Here is a 15,000-nt window from a genome sequence, read left to right as displayed (position 1 = left end):
ACACACACACACACATATTCAAGCAGATACACACGCAGGCAAACACACCCTACACAACATTCCATACAGGAAATACTAGGCTTCACTGTGGCGGCAACAACGACTTCCTGCCAGAAATGAACAGAAACTGTAATGAACTCTTATGACAACAAACAAACAAAGGACAGATAAGTCAACAATTGAAGAGTTTTGTTCCAAAACACTACATCCGCAAATGTTTTACATTTGTGTTTTTTCATCAGAAATTATTGCTTATGGGTACCTTCATGTGTGTGTAAAATATGACTGTTCTCAGATTTTTTATTCATAGATTTTTGGGGGGGGCAAAATTCTATATATCCATATTTGACTGTGATATGTGACTGACCGGCTCGATTCGGTCTAATGTATCATCATTTGAAATTGTGTTTTTTACATTGGATAAAGGTAGAGACTCAGAGCTAAAAAATGGTATATCATACAATACAGTTGAGGAGCAATCGGAAAGTAATTCTGCTTTGAAAGTTGATAATCTTGTAACCTCACTTTTGAGAAAATGGCCCTTGAATGTTTTGGTAAACCTACTGGAGATCTCTTCTTTGTCTACATCCATTCTGAATCGTTCACAACCTCTTAAGCCTTAGCCCCACCCATCTCTTTAAGGATTCACATGAGGCCATGTACTGTACAACCAAAGATTTCAAGACTAAAGGCTGGTTTATACTACGGGTGTATTCGTAAATTCAATCTGGAGTGCCAGAGTGCACTCAGAGTGCGCTCTGGGCATTCGTAAACTCAGAGCATTGTCAGATTGTCCGTTCGTAAATTCAGAACGTTTCGCTCTTGGAGCGCACACTGGACACTGGCTGAGGAGTAGGGTTGATCCGAGCGTTCTGACCTAACAACAGCAGTCAAGCACCCAAGCTATCTGTCTAACGTTGGCTAGCTTGCTAGCTACTTCCAGACACAAATGAGAGAACAGCTCACTCTGATCATTTTACTCGCCCATCAGAGCTGGTTAGGCTGTTTTTATGTTATCCAGAGTGTTGGTGACTAACTGTGCTGCTGGCAACAGTTGAATTACTATTTTTTGCCAATGTTTACTGACACCAGCCATATTCAACGGGTGTTGAGCGTTCGTTAATTCGTCAGTTTTGCGCTCTGGCACACTCAGACGAGAGTGCTCTGAAATCGGAGTAGATAGCCAGAGCGAATTTACCAACTACGTCTATTGAAATGGTTACTTGCATAGTGGAGTCTTTTGTTTAGACAGCTAGCTAAACAATGAACCATAATCCCAACTCATAACGTTACTACCAACCAGGTTCAATGTTAGCTAGCTAACATTAGGCTATAACTAGCAATGCAAATGACTCTGAGATATGAATAATATTAGAACACAGATCATACACGTAATGTTAGCTAGCGAGCCAGCCAGCTAACATTAGCTAGCTACCTAACAGTACGCTTTAACTTCAAATGAAAACGACTTTCTGACTAAATTTGAAATGTGTAATATCTGAAAATGTAGGTTGCTAGACTATTTTACCCCTATATATGGATGGACTCCTCTCCCTCTCTGTCACGGATGCCATGGTTGCCCTTAGTTTGAAGATGTAACCCGGAGACAGGTGTTTTACACAACAGCCTTCTGTGTGTTCTCTTTTCAATTCTCTCTGCATATTTGCAATCAAACGCCAGAATTTTCTCCATCTCCTTAGCTATCATGCTCTAATTCCACCAGGCATTCCACTGATTTCAAAACTCGGTCCTCCAGAAAGTGGAGAGCAACACGTTTGCAGTTCTACATGACAGACCAATCTGAACTCATCCCTCGGCATGTCCAGCCCATCCATTATCTCAGACAATCGTGGCTAGCGGGAAGGTTCCTGTCTTTTTCCGTGGCTAAACCAACTAGGCTCATAATTTAACAATTGTATTTGTATTTACAGATGGCATACAAGTTTGTTATTAAGGCACATGAAAGTTCACATGTTCCAGAAGGCATTTCTGCCAAAAAATTACGTTCAAATGGCTCTCCTGTGAAGTAGTGACGCGCGACATACGCCTAGTTTACTGAAACGAGTCCCATATGTGGTTGTCTCACCTAGCTATTAGAATATGAATGCACTACATGTAAATTACTCTGGATAAGAGCATCTGCTAAATGACTAATATGTCAAATATAAATTATTTATTTATTTATACTATATTGCAATTCTAAACAGCAGTCACTGTGAAGTCTAAAAAGGGAGAAAAAAAAGTACCTTCCGGTAACTTAAAAATTGAAGCATACAGGTGTTTGATTGTGAGGTTGTGACGATGCGTCATGTGACCGGAGAGCACACTGTAGCGAAAAGAAAAAGAAAAGGTTGTGCAATGGAAACAGTAGAGTGTCTGGCAGTGTGTGACAGTGTGTGACAGTTTGAGTGTGTTTTCTCCCCCCAGTCCACCAGAATTACATTGGTACGGATGCAGAGAAGAACCCCTTCTACCTGTCTGTGGTTCTGTCTGACCAGAACAACCAGCGGGTCCCTCAGTACAGAGCCATCCTCTGGAGGAAGACAGTAAGTCACTGACTTTATGCACAGATCTAGGATCCTTACAAAATCCTAACCTTAAGCATTGGTACAGTGGGGAAAAAAAGTATTTAGTCAGCCACCAATTGTGCAAGTTCTCCCACTTAAAAAGATGAGAGAGGCCTGTAATTTTCATCATAGGTACACGTCAACTATGACAGACAAATTGAGATTTTTTTTCTCCAGAAAATCACATTGTAGGATTTTTAATGAATTTATTTGCAAATTATGGTGGAAAATAAGTATTTGGTCACCTACAAACAAGCAAGATTTCTGGCTCTCACAGACCTGTAACTTCTTCTTTAAGAGGCTCCTCTGTCCTCCACTCGTTACCTTTATTAATGGCACCTGTTTGAACTTGTTATCAGTATAAAAGACACCTGTCCACAACCTCAAACAGTCACACTCCAAACTCCACTATGGCCAAGACCAAAGAGCTGTCAAAGGACACCAGAAACAAAATTGTAGACCTGCACCAGGCTGGGAAGAATGAATCTGCAATAGGTAAGCAGCTTGGTTTGAAGAAATCAACTGTGGGAGCAATTATTAGGAAATGGAAGACATACAAGACCACTGATAATCTCCCTCGATCTGGGGCTCCACGCAAGATCTCACCCCGTGGGGTCAAAATGATCACACGAACGGTGAGCAAAAATCCCAGAACCACACGGGGGGACCTAGTGAATGACCTGCAGAGAGCTGGGACCAAAGTAACAAAGCCTACCATCAGTAACACACTACGCCGCCAGGGACTCAAATCCTGCAGTGCCAGACGTGTCCCCCTGCTTAAGCCAGTACATGTCCAGGCCCGTCTGAAGTCTGCTAGAGTGCATTTGGATGATCCAGAAGAGGATTGGGAGAATGTCATATGGTCAGATGAAACCAAAATATAACTTTTTGGTAAAAACTCAACTCGTCGTGTTTGAAGGACAAAGAATGCTGAGTTGCATCCAAAGAACACCATACCTACTGTGAAGCATGGGGGTGGAAACATCATGCTTTGGGGCTGTTTTTCTGCAAAGGGACCAGGACGACTGATCCGTGTAAAGGAAAGAATGAATGGGGCCATGTATCGTGAGATTTTGAGTGAAAACCTCCTTCCATCAGCAAGTGCATTGAAGATGAAACGTGGCTGGGTCTTTCAGCATGACAATGATCCCAAACACACCGCCCGGGCAACGAAGGAGTGGCTTCGTAAGAAGCATTTCAAGGTCCTGGAGTGGCCTAGCCAGTCTCCAGATCTCAACCCCATAGAAAATCTTTGGAGGGAGTTGAAAGTCCGTGTTGCCCAGCGACAGCCCCAAAACTTTGTGAAGACTTACAGAAAACGTTTGACCTGTGTCATTGCCAACAAAGGGTATATAACAAAGTATTGAGAAACTTTTGTTATTGACCAAATACTTATTTTCCACCATAATTTGCAAATAAATTCATAAAAAATCCTACAATGTGATTTTCTGGATATTTTTTTCTCATTTTGTCTGTCATAGTTGACGTGTACCTATGATGAAAATTACAGGCCTCTCTCATCTTTTTAAGTGGGAGAACTTGCACAATTGGTGGCTGACTAAATACTTTTTCCCCCCACTGTATCTGTGCAAGTTGGCTTTAGATACAGATCTAGGATCTGCTCACCCTCCTCAAAGCAAAACCTTGATCATTAAGGTGAAAAAAGCATATAATGCACATACTGTATAGACCTTAGATCAGTGTCTATAGGCAACTTCATACTTCATCCATGAGTCATAGCTTCTGTGTGGGGGGGTTAGGGGGTTCAGCTGTGAGGTGTGTGTGAGTGTGTGTGTGCGTGCGTGCGTGTGCGTGCGTGTGTTTGGCAGTGAGATAGAGAGGTGTGAGTCATTTAGAAGAGTTAACTAGCTTCCTCACTGAGCTCCTGTTTCAGATTCAAGCACCACACTACACCTGATTAGGATGGCCCTCTGCCTTCTGTTCAGATAGATGATGAATACTTTCTCTCCACATCCGGACCTGAGATAATTCTATCTCTTCTCTTCTCTCCTATCTCCCCCAGGGAACTCTGAAGATCAGTCTGCCATACAGCCCCACTAAAACACTATCAGTCAAGTCCATCTTAAGGTAAGCACTGCTCAGGATGTTATTCAATACACTGTTTGTTTCACATGGACACATTGAATATGGATATGTAGTATTATTGTATGCATCTATTCTGTTATATTTAAATTAACTAAATGAACATATGCATCTTAAAGGAGAATTTTCATATTTCTGCAGTAAATGGCATGTTATAGATATGTCCAGACACTTTTTTTGTGATTTGGCTTGTTTTTCAGAGACATAGCCCAGCCGCGTTTCACTTCCTCATTGCTCGTTGTGCAGTATCAGGGCATTTATTTTTTACTTCAGTTTATTTTTGTAAATACTTTCTTAACACTTATTTTTCCTAAAACTGCTTTGTTTGTTAAGTGCTTGTAAGTAAGAGCATTTCACTGTAAGGTTGTATTTGGCACATGTGACAAACACATTTTGATTTGATTTTGATTCGATCACTATACTGAGAGCGTGTCCATTTCTAAAAGGATGTACAGTTGAAGTCAGAAGTTTAGAAACACTTAGGTTGGAGTCATTCAAACTCGTTTTTCAACTACTCCACAAATTTCTTGTTAACAAACTATAGTTTTGGCAAGTCGGTTAGGACATCTACTTTGTGCATGACACAAGTAATTTTTCCAACAATTGTTTACAGACAGATTATTTCACTTATAATTCACTGTATCACAATTCCAGTGGGTCAGAAGTTTACATACACTAAGCTGACTGTGCCTTTAAACAGCTTGGAAAATTCCAGAAAATGATGTCATGGCTTTAGAAGCTTCTGATAGGCTAATTGACATCATTTGAGTCAATTGGAGGTGTACCTGTGGATGAACAGTGGGGGAAAAAAGTATTTAGTCAGCCACCAATTGTGCAAGTTCTCCCACTTAAAAAGATGAGAGAGGCCTGTAATTTTCATCATAGGTACACGTCAACTATGACAGACAAAATGAGAAAAAAAATCCAGAAAATCACATTGTAGGATTTTTTATGAATTTATTTGCAAATTATGGTGGAAAATAAGTATTTGGTCAATAACAAAAGTTTCTCAATACTTTGTTATATACTCTTTGTTGGCAACGACACAGGTCAAACGTTTTCTGTAAGTCTTCACAAGGTTTTCAGACACTGTTGCTGGTATTTTGGCCCATTCCTCCATGCAGATCTCCTCTAGAGCAGTGATGTTTTGGGGCTGTCGCTGGGCAACACGGACTTTCAACTCTCTCCAAAGATTTTCTATGGGGTTGAGATCTGGAGACTGGCTAGGCCACTCCAGGACCTTGAAATGCTTCTTACGAAGCCACTCCTTCGTTGCCCGGGCGGTGTGTTTGGGATCATTGTCATGCTGAAAGACCCAGCCACGTTTCATCTTCAATGCACTTGCTGATGGAAGGAGGTTTTCACTCAAAATCTCACGATACATGACCCCATTCATTCTTTCCTTTACACGGATCAGTCGTCCTGGTCCCTTTGCAGAAAAACAGCCCCAAAGCATGATGTTTCCACCCCCATGCTTCACAGTAGGGATGGTGTTCTTTGGATGCAACTCAGCATTCTTTGTCCTCCAAACACAACGAGTTGAGTTTTTACCAAAAAGTTCTATTTTGGTTTCATCTGACCATATGACATTCTCCCAATCCTCTTCTGGATCATCCAAATGCACTCTAGCAAACTTCAGACGGGCCTGGACATGTACTGGCTTAAGCAGGGGGACACGTCTGGCACTGCAGGATTTGAGTCCCTGGCGACGTAGTGTGTTACTGATGGTAGGCTTTGTTACTTTGGTCCCAGCTCTCTGCAGGTCATTCACTAGGTCCCCCCGTGTGGTTCTGGGATTTTTGCTCACCGTTCTTGTGATCATTTTGACCCCACGGGGTGAGATCTTGCGTGGAGCCCCAGATCGAGGGAGATTATCAGTGGTCTTGTATGTCTTCCATTTCCTAATAATTGCTCCCACAGTTGATTTCTTCAAACCAAGCTGCTTACCTATTGCAGATTCATTCTTCCCAGCCTGGTGCAGGTCTACAATTTTGTTTCTGGTGTCCTTTGACAGCTCTTTGGTCTTGGCCATAGTGGAATTTGGAGTGTGACTGTTTGAGGTTGTGGACAGGTGTCTTTTATACTGATAACAAGTTCAAACAGGTGCCATTAATACAGGTAACGAGTGGAGGACAGAGGAGCCTCTTAAAGAAGAAGTTACAGGTCTGTGAGAGCCAGAAATCTTGCTTGTTTGTAGGTGACCAAATACTTATTTTCCACGAAGCCGTCATACTGCTCACGAAGGAGACGCGTTCTGTCTCCTAGAGATTAACGTACTTTGGTGCAAAAAGTGCAAATCAATCCCAGAACAACAGCAAAGGACCTTGTGAAGATGCTGGAGGAAACAGGTACAAAGTATCTATATCCACAGTAAAATGAGTCCTATATCGACATAACCTGAAAGGCCGCTCAGCAAGGATGAAGTCACTGTTCCAAAACCGCTATAACAAAGCCAAACTACGGTTTGCAACTGCACATGGGGACAAAGATCTTACTTTTTGGAGAAATGTCCTCTGGTCTGATGAAACAAAAATATAACTGTTTGGCCATAATGACCATCGTTATGTTTGGAGGAAAAAGGGGAGACTTGCAAGCTGAAGAACATCATCCCAACCGTGAAGCACGGGGGTGGCAGCATAATTTTGTGGGGGTGCTTTGCTACAGGAGGGACTGGTGCACTTCACAAAATAGATGGCATCATGAGGAAGGAAAATTATGTGGATATATTGAAGCAACATCTCAAGACATCAGTCAGGAAGTTAAAGCTTGGTCGCAAATGGGTCTTCCAAATGGACAATGACCCCAAGCATACTTCCAAAGTTGTGGCAAAATGGCTTAAGGACAACAAAGTCAAGGTATTGGAGTGGCCATCACAAATCCCTGACCTCAATCCTATAGAAAATGTGTGGGCAGAACTGAAAAAGCGTGTGCGAGCAAGGAGGCCTACAAACCTGACTCAGTTACACCAGCTCTGTCAGGAGGAATGGGCCAAAATTCATCCAGTTTATTGTGGGAAGCTTGTGGAAGGCTACCCGAAACGTTTGACCCAAGTTAAACAATTTAAAGGCAATGCTACCAAATACTAATTGAGTGTATGTAAACTTGAGACCCACTGGGAAAGTGATGAAAGAAATAAAAGGTGAAATAAATCATTCTCTCTACTATTATTCAGAAATTTCACATTCTTAAAATAAAGTGGTGATCCTAACTGACCTAAGACAGTGAATTTTTACTAGGATTAAATGTCAGGAATTGTGAAAAACTGAGTTTAAATTATTTGTGTATGTAAACCTCCAACTTCAACTGTATTTGTTTGTTTTTGGAGCTTTTGTTCAAGTCTTTTGCGTTCCCTGATACTGCACAATGAGCAATTTTATTTTTATTTCACCTTTATTTAACCAGGTAAGCCAGTTGAGAACAAGTTCTCATTTACAACTGCGACCTGACCAAGATAAAGCAAAGCAGTGCGATAAAAACAACAACAACACAGAGTTACATATGGAATAAACAAAACGTACAGTCAATAACACAGTAGAAAATCTATATACAGTGTGTGCAAATGTAGTAAGTTATGGAGGTAAGGCAATAAATAGGCCATAGTGCACAATAAATACAATTTAGGATTAACACTGGAGTGATAGATGATGTGCAAATAGAGATACTGGGGTGCAAATTAGCAAATAAATAACAATGTAAATAACAATATGGGGATGAGATAGTTGGGTGGGCTAATTACAGATGGGCTGTGTACAGGTGCAGTGATCGGTAAGCTGCTCTGACAACTGATGCTTAAAGTTAGTGAGGGAGATAAGTGTCTCCAGCTTCAGAGATTTTTGCAGTTCGTTCCAGTCATTTGCAGCAGAGAACTGGAAGGAATGGCGGCCAAAGGAGGTGTTGGCTTTGGGGATGACCAGTGAGATATACCTGCTGGAACGCATACTACGGGTGGGTGTTGCTATGGTGACCAATGAGCTAAGATAAGGCAGGGATTTGCCTAGAAGTGATTTATAGATGACCTGGAGCCAGTGGGTTTGGCGACGAATATGTAGTGAGGGCCAGCCAACGAGAGCGTGCAGGTCACAATGATGGGTAGTATATGGGGCTTTGGTGACAAAACGGATGGCACTGTGATAGACTACATCCAATTTGCTGAGTAGAGTGTTGGAAGCTATTTTGTAAATGACATCGCTGAAGTCAAGGATCGGTAGGATAGTCAGTTTTACGAGGGCGGTGCAGAGCAAGTTGCAGTGGGGGGTGCAGAGCTGGTGGCCGGGGTAGGGGTAGCCAGGTGGAAAGCATGGCCAGCCGTAGCAAAATGCTTATTGAAATTCTCGATTATCGTAGATTTATCGGTGGTGACAGTTTCCTAGCCTCAGTGCAGTGGGTAGCTGGGAGGAGGTGCTCCTATTCTCCATGGACTTTACAGTGTCCCAAAACTGTTTGGAGTTAGTGCTACAGGATGCAAATTTCTGCTTGAAAAGGCTAGCCTTTGCTTTCCTAACTGATTGTGCATATTGGTTCCTGACTTCCCTGAAAAGTTGCATATCGCGGGGACTGTTCGATGCTAATGCAGTACGCCACAGGATGTTTTTGTGCTGGTCAAGGGCAGTCAAGTCTGGGGTGAACCAGGGGCTATATCTGCTCTTAGTTCTGAATTTTTTGAATGGGGAATGCTTATTTAAGATGGAGAGGAAAGCACTTTTGAAGAACATCCAGGCATCCTCTACTGACAGAATGAGGTCAATATCCATCCAGGATACCCGGGCCAGGTCAATTAGAAAGGCCTGCTCGCTGAAGTGTTTTAGGGAGCGTTTGACAGTGATGAGGGGTGGTCGTTTGACCGCGGACCCATTACGGACGCAGGCAATGAGGCAGTGATCGCTGAGATCATGGTTGAAGACAGCGGAGGTGTATTTAGAGGGTAAATTAGTCAGGATGATATCTATGAGGGTGCCCATGTTTACGGATTTAGGGTTGTACTTGGTAGGTTCCTTGATAATTTGTGTGAGATTGAGGGCATTTAGTTTAGATTGTAGGACGGCCGGGGTGTTAAGCATATCCCAGTTTAGGTCACCAAGCAGTACGAACTCTGAGGATAGATGGTGGGCAAGCAATTCACATATGGTGTCCATGGCACAGCTGGGGTGCTGAGGGGGTCTGTAGCAAGCTGCAACAGTGAGAGACTTATTTCTGGAAAGTTGGATTTTTAGAAGTAGAAGCTCAAACTGTTTGGGCACAGACCTGATAGAGCTCTGCAGGCTATCTCTACAGTAGATTGCAACTCCGCCCCCTTTAGGTGTTCTATCTAGACGGCAAATGTTGTAGTTCGGGATGGACATTTCTGAATTTTTTGTTGGCCTTCCTAAGCCAGGATTCAGACACTGCTAGAACATCAGGGTTGGCAGAGTGTGCTAACGCAGTGAATAACTCAAACTTGGGGAGGGGGCTTCTGATGTTAACATGCAAGAAACCAAGGCTTTTACGGTTACAGAAGTCAACAAATGATAGCGCCTGGGGAGTAGGAGTGATACTGGGGGCTACATGGCCTGGGTTAACCTCTACATCACCAGAGGAACAGAGGAGGAATAGAATAAGGATATGACCAAAGGCTTTAAGAACTGGTCTTCTAGTGCGTTGGGTACAGAGAATAAAAGGGGTAGATTTCCGGGCGTTGTAGAATAGATTCAGGGCATTATGTACAGACAAGGATATGGAAGGATATGAGTACAGTGGAGGTACACCAAAGCATTGGGTAACGATGAAAGAGATAGCATCACTGGAGGTACCGATTGAGCCGGTCTCCGCGTGTATGGGGGGTGGGACAAAGGAGCTGTCTGAGGCAGGTTGAGCGGGACTGGGGGCTCTACAGTGAAATAGTACAATAAGAACTAACCCTAACAGCAATAGGCATATTGACATGGGAGAGAGGCATAACGCAATCACAGGTGTTATTCTAGAGGGCTAAGACAACAACTGGTAATGGCGACGAAAGTTTGGGCTGAGGCTAAACAGATAAATAGGATGGGGTACCGTGTAAAGGAACAGTCCAGCAGGCATCAGCTGTGTAGCTGAGTGATCATAAGGTCCAGTGAACAGCAATAGGTAAGTCCGGGAGCAGTTCGTAGGCAGCTACAGCACAGGCGAGCAGGAGGCATGGCTGTTGATTGTGCGTGCTAGCGGGCCGGGGCTAGCAGATGGATCTTCGTGGTCATCACAACGGGAAGCCTGTTGAAACCACATCAGACGATTACGTCGGCAGACCAGTCGTGATGGATCAGTGGGGCTCCGTGTCAACACTAGGAGGTCCCACCTGGTTGACAGAGAGGTAGATAGCCGGGAGATGGGCCTGGCTCGAGGCTAGCTCAAGGCTAACTGGTGCGTCGGGACAGTGATGATTAGCCAACAACAGCCATTCGGTTGCAGCTAGCTAGTTGCGATGATCCGGTGTTAAGGTCCAGTGATTCAGTGATTCTGGCAGCAAATCCGATATGTTCTGGGTCGATAGCACACTGTGCAGACTGGCCGATAATTGTCCAGGCTAGAGCTAGCTGGTAGGTAGTGCAGGCCACGGACAGTGGTGAAGACCGCTAACGGTGGCTAATAGCAAGTAGCTAGTTAGCTGGCTAGCTGGCTAGTTTCAGCCGTAGGTTCTTGATAAAGGGTGTAAAGAAATAATAGAATCCGTTCCACATTGGGTGAGGCGGGTTGCAGGAAAGTATATTTAGTTAAAGGATGGAAAGTGAGATAGAGAAATATATACGAAAAAAGACACAGAAAAAACAGGCTATTTACACGAGGACACAACAGAATACATGACCGCACTGCTACGCCATCTTGGATCAATGTTCCTCAATGAGGAAGTGAATCGGGGTACGTTTCTCAAAAACAAGCCAAATCACAAAAAAATTGTCTGGACCCTTCCATAACATGCCATTTACATCAGAAACGTTCTGCTTTAAGATACGAATGGAATGGAATGGAATATGTTACTGCATGTAAACTTGACTTTTTAGCCCCTCTCCCTCCCTTTCCTCCTCTCCTCTCCTCTCCCTCTCCTCTACTCCTCTCCCTTCCTCCCTCCCTCTCCCTCTCCCTCCCCTTCTTCTCTTCTCCTGCTCTCCACTCTCCCTTCCTCTCCTCTCCTCCTCTCCTCCCCTGCAGTGCGATGAACTTGGACAGGTTTGAGAAAGGCCCGAGGGAGATTCTCAACCCAGAGATACAGAAGGTGAGATCACACTGTATCAGCCACAGAGATATAAGCAATAAGGCCCAAGGAGGTTTGGTATATGGCCAATATATCACGGCTAAGGGCTGTTCTTAGGCACAACGCAGAGTGCCTGGATACAGCCCTTAGCCATGGTATATTGGCCATATACCACAAACCCAGAGGTGCCTTATTGATATTATAAACTGGTTAACAACATAATTAGAACAGTAAAGAAGTAATTTTGCGTCATACCCGTGATATATTGTCTGATATACCACAGCTTTCAGCCAATCAGCATCCAGGACCCAAACTACCCGGTTTATAATTATATATAATAGTCAAGTTCTAATTCTATTTCTATGTTATCAGCCCCATACTTTAAGCGACATTTCCTTTCATAGGATAGCCGGAGGCAAAGTAATTAATATTCATGAGTTGCGTTGGATGATTGGTTGAGCCTTCTTGGGTGTGTGACGTCACACAGATGCGCTGAAGAGCCATCTGTTTAGCTTGCTCGCCGGCATGAGCTGTATAAGCATTGAACGACGTGGGAAACCCAGCTTCAGCTTAATTAATTGGGAAATAAATGAAAGCCTCACCAGCTAGCTCCAACCTATGTTAGTTTCACTGTCCGATCATTCATAAAACGAATTGTTATTTTTACCTTTCCACAAACTGTCTGTTGCTTGATATGAGTAAGTAAACCCTATCAAGAATAGGTCATCCACAATTAGTTTGTAATTCTCAGTTATTTAGCTATCCTCCTAAATGCGGTGGTCAATGGATAAACTAACTTATGAGTTGAACATATTTGTCTGAAAACAAACTAGTTGCCAGTTATTGTTGTACATGTTGTTATCATGTCTAACCAGTTGGCCATGTGTTGTCGAGCTCCCGAGTCTAGCTAGCTGCGTTGTTTGACGTCCATAATTAGCTAACTGTTAGATAGCTAGTTGGCTACTGCCTGGCCAGTGTGAGCCAGCAATGCAGAATGCTAGCTAGCTACATTTCAGTCAGTAGTTGTCCTTCTAAATGCGGTGGTCACTGGATAAGCTAACTATGAGTTTAACATATTTGGTGGAAAATGAACAAGTAGCCAGTTGTTGTTGTGGTGGAATCAAGGCCCGAACGCGTTCCAACGTTTAAACCTGTCTTCCTCTATCTAACCAGATGAAGCTCCTGAGTCTAGACACAGTCTAGCTAATGTTAGAAAGAAAACGGCTGAGGTGACTCAAACCCTGTATCTAGCTAATGTTATTGTGGTGCAGGAATATTAAATATGTCTTTCAATTTTAAGATAACGCTCATTGAAGTTGGTGGTTACTACTGGTTTCAGATCCGAGGCGAGAGAAATTGTCCACCATGTTTTGTGTTTTGGTAAGGACTCAGAGTGATGTCACACACCCAAGAAGGCTCAACAAATCGCCTGACGGATAATAATGACTTTGCCTCTGGCTGTCTCTACGAAAGGAAATGTTGCATATTGTAACAGATCTGGGATTCATTGGAATGATTGGAGAGGCAAACTGATGTTAACTGTGCTTTGTGTTCTGTGCACAGGACCTGCTGGTGTTGGAGGAGCAAGAGGTAGAGTATTTATTTATTCTGTCATGAATGTCACTCTTTCAAGTGAATACTATAGGTACTAGTGTTGACCACTGTCTTACTAGAGATTTCCTTCTGCTCTCTACCAAGGTTGCTTGTCTGGTTTTGGCAGATAATGAAAGTGACCTTTAAACTGTCTTTTCTTAGGGTTCTGTTAACTTCAAGTTCGGTGTCCTGTATGCTAAAGATGGACAGCTCACAGATGATGAGATGTTTAGCAACGGTAAGTCACTAATATTGTGGGTAGTAAGTATCACATACACAATTTGAAGTATCCATGTTCTGTGAATTGTACTTTCAGCCCTTCTCTTTCTTCTGTTCCTTCAGAGACAGGGAGCGAGAGCTTCGATAAGTTCCTCAACCTGCTAGGGGACACAATCTCTCTGCAGGGCTGGGTGGGCTACCGCGGTGGACTGGATACCAAAAGTAAGACCTGGTCACCAAACACACGCACACACACCATGAGTTCTGCTATTAGTGATTGTTTTTCCATCGCAGACTATGGAGATGTCTTCCATTTACATTCTCTCTTTTGATCATTCTCTCCCTCTTTCTATTTTTTGCTGTTCTCTCTCTTGCCTATGCACTCCTCCCTCTCCCCCATTATTTTATACTCCCACTGCTCTATCCCCCCCTCTCTCTCTCTCTCTTTCTCCCCCTCCCCCCATCTCTCTCCAGATGACACTACAGGAATGAACTCCATCTACACAGTGTACCAGGGCCATGAGCTGATGTTCCACATCTCCACCATGCTACCCTACTCCAAGGAGAACAAGCAGCAGGTGTGTGTCTGCGCATGTGTGTGTGTGTGTTGTGTGTGTGTGTGTGTGTGTGTGTGTGTGTGTGTGTGTATAACCATTCCTCCTTCTGGTCAGTTGTGCATTATTTTCAACTTCTTCTTTCTCTCTCTCTCAATTCAATTCAATTCAATTCAATTCAAGGAAATTTATTGGCATGGAAAACATATGTTTACATTGCCAAAGCAAGTGAAATAGATAATATTGTGGCAAAAGGTCACAAATATTGCTGCTTTGATGGCACACTGTGGTATTTCACCGAATAGATATGGGATTTTATCAAAATTGGATTTGTTTCGAATTCTTTGTGGGGACTGTGTAATCTGAGGGAAATATATGTCTCTAATATGGTCATACATTTGTCAGGAGGTTAGGAAGTGCAGCTCAGTTTCCATCTCATTTTGTGGGCAGTGTGCACATAGCCTGTCTTCTCTAGAGAGCCAGGTCTGCCTACGGCGACCTCTCAATAGCAATGCCACTGAGTCTGTATATAGGCAAAGCTTTCCTTAAGTTTGGGTCAGTCACAGTTGTCAGGTATTCTGCACTCTCTGTTTAGGGCCAAATAGCATTCCAGTTTGCTCTGTTTTTTGGTAAATTCTTTCCAATTGTGTCAAGTAATTATCTTTTTTGTTTTCTCATGATTTGGTTGGGTCTAATTGTGTTGCGGTCCTGGGGCTCCGTGGGGGTCTGTTTGTGTTTGTGAACAGAGCCCCAGTACCAG

At 43.2% G+C, this 15,000-nt stretch overlaps 1 protein-coding gene across 1 annotated transcript in view; it reads left to right on the top strand.

Moving 5' to 3' along the window:
* Positions 1–15,000, top strand: part of LOC311099376 (GTPase-activating Rap/Ran-GAP domain-like protein 3) — a gene marked incomplete at its 5' end in the record, with an annotated part of 169,741 nt that overhangs the window by 116,067 nt on the left and 38,674 nt on the right. Inside the window, 7 exons of the mRNA XM_084140083.1 lie at positions 2,428–2,546; positions 4,591–4,655; positions 11,832–11,895; positions 13,438–13,464; positions 13,630–13,705; positions 13,810–13,908; positions 14,161–14,280. Of these exons, the coding sequence (XP_083996209.1) occupies positions 2,428–2,546; positions 4,591–4,655; positions 11,832–11,895; positions 13,438–13,464; positions 13,630–13,705; positions 13,810–13,908; positions 14,161–14,280 (570 nt within the window). The remainder of the gene's footprint in view (positions 1–2,427; positions 2,547–4,590; positions 4,656–11,831; positions 11,896–13,437; positions 13,465–13,629; positions 13,706–13,809; positions 13,909–14,160; positions 14,281–15,000) is intronic.

This window comes from Coregonus lavaretus, assembly GCF_964263955.1.
Source record: "Coregonus lavaretus genome assembly, chromosome: 24".
NCBI classification, from domain to species: domain Eukaryota; kingdom Metazoa; phylum Chordata; class Actinopteri; order Salmoniformes; family Salmonidae; genus Coregonus; species Coregonus lavaretus.
Note: the sequence above shows the minus strand (reverse complement) of the source record. Positions and strands in the feature narration are given on the sequence as shown.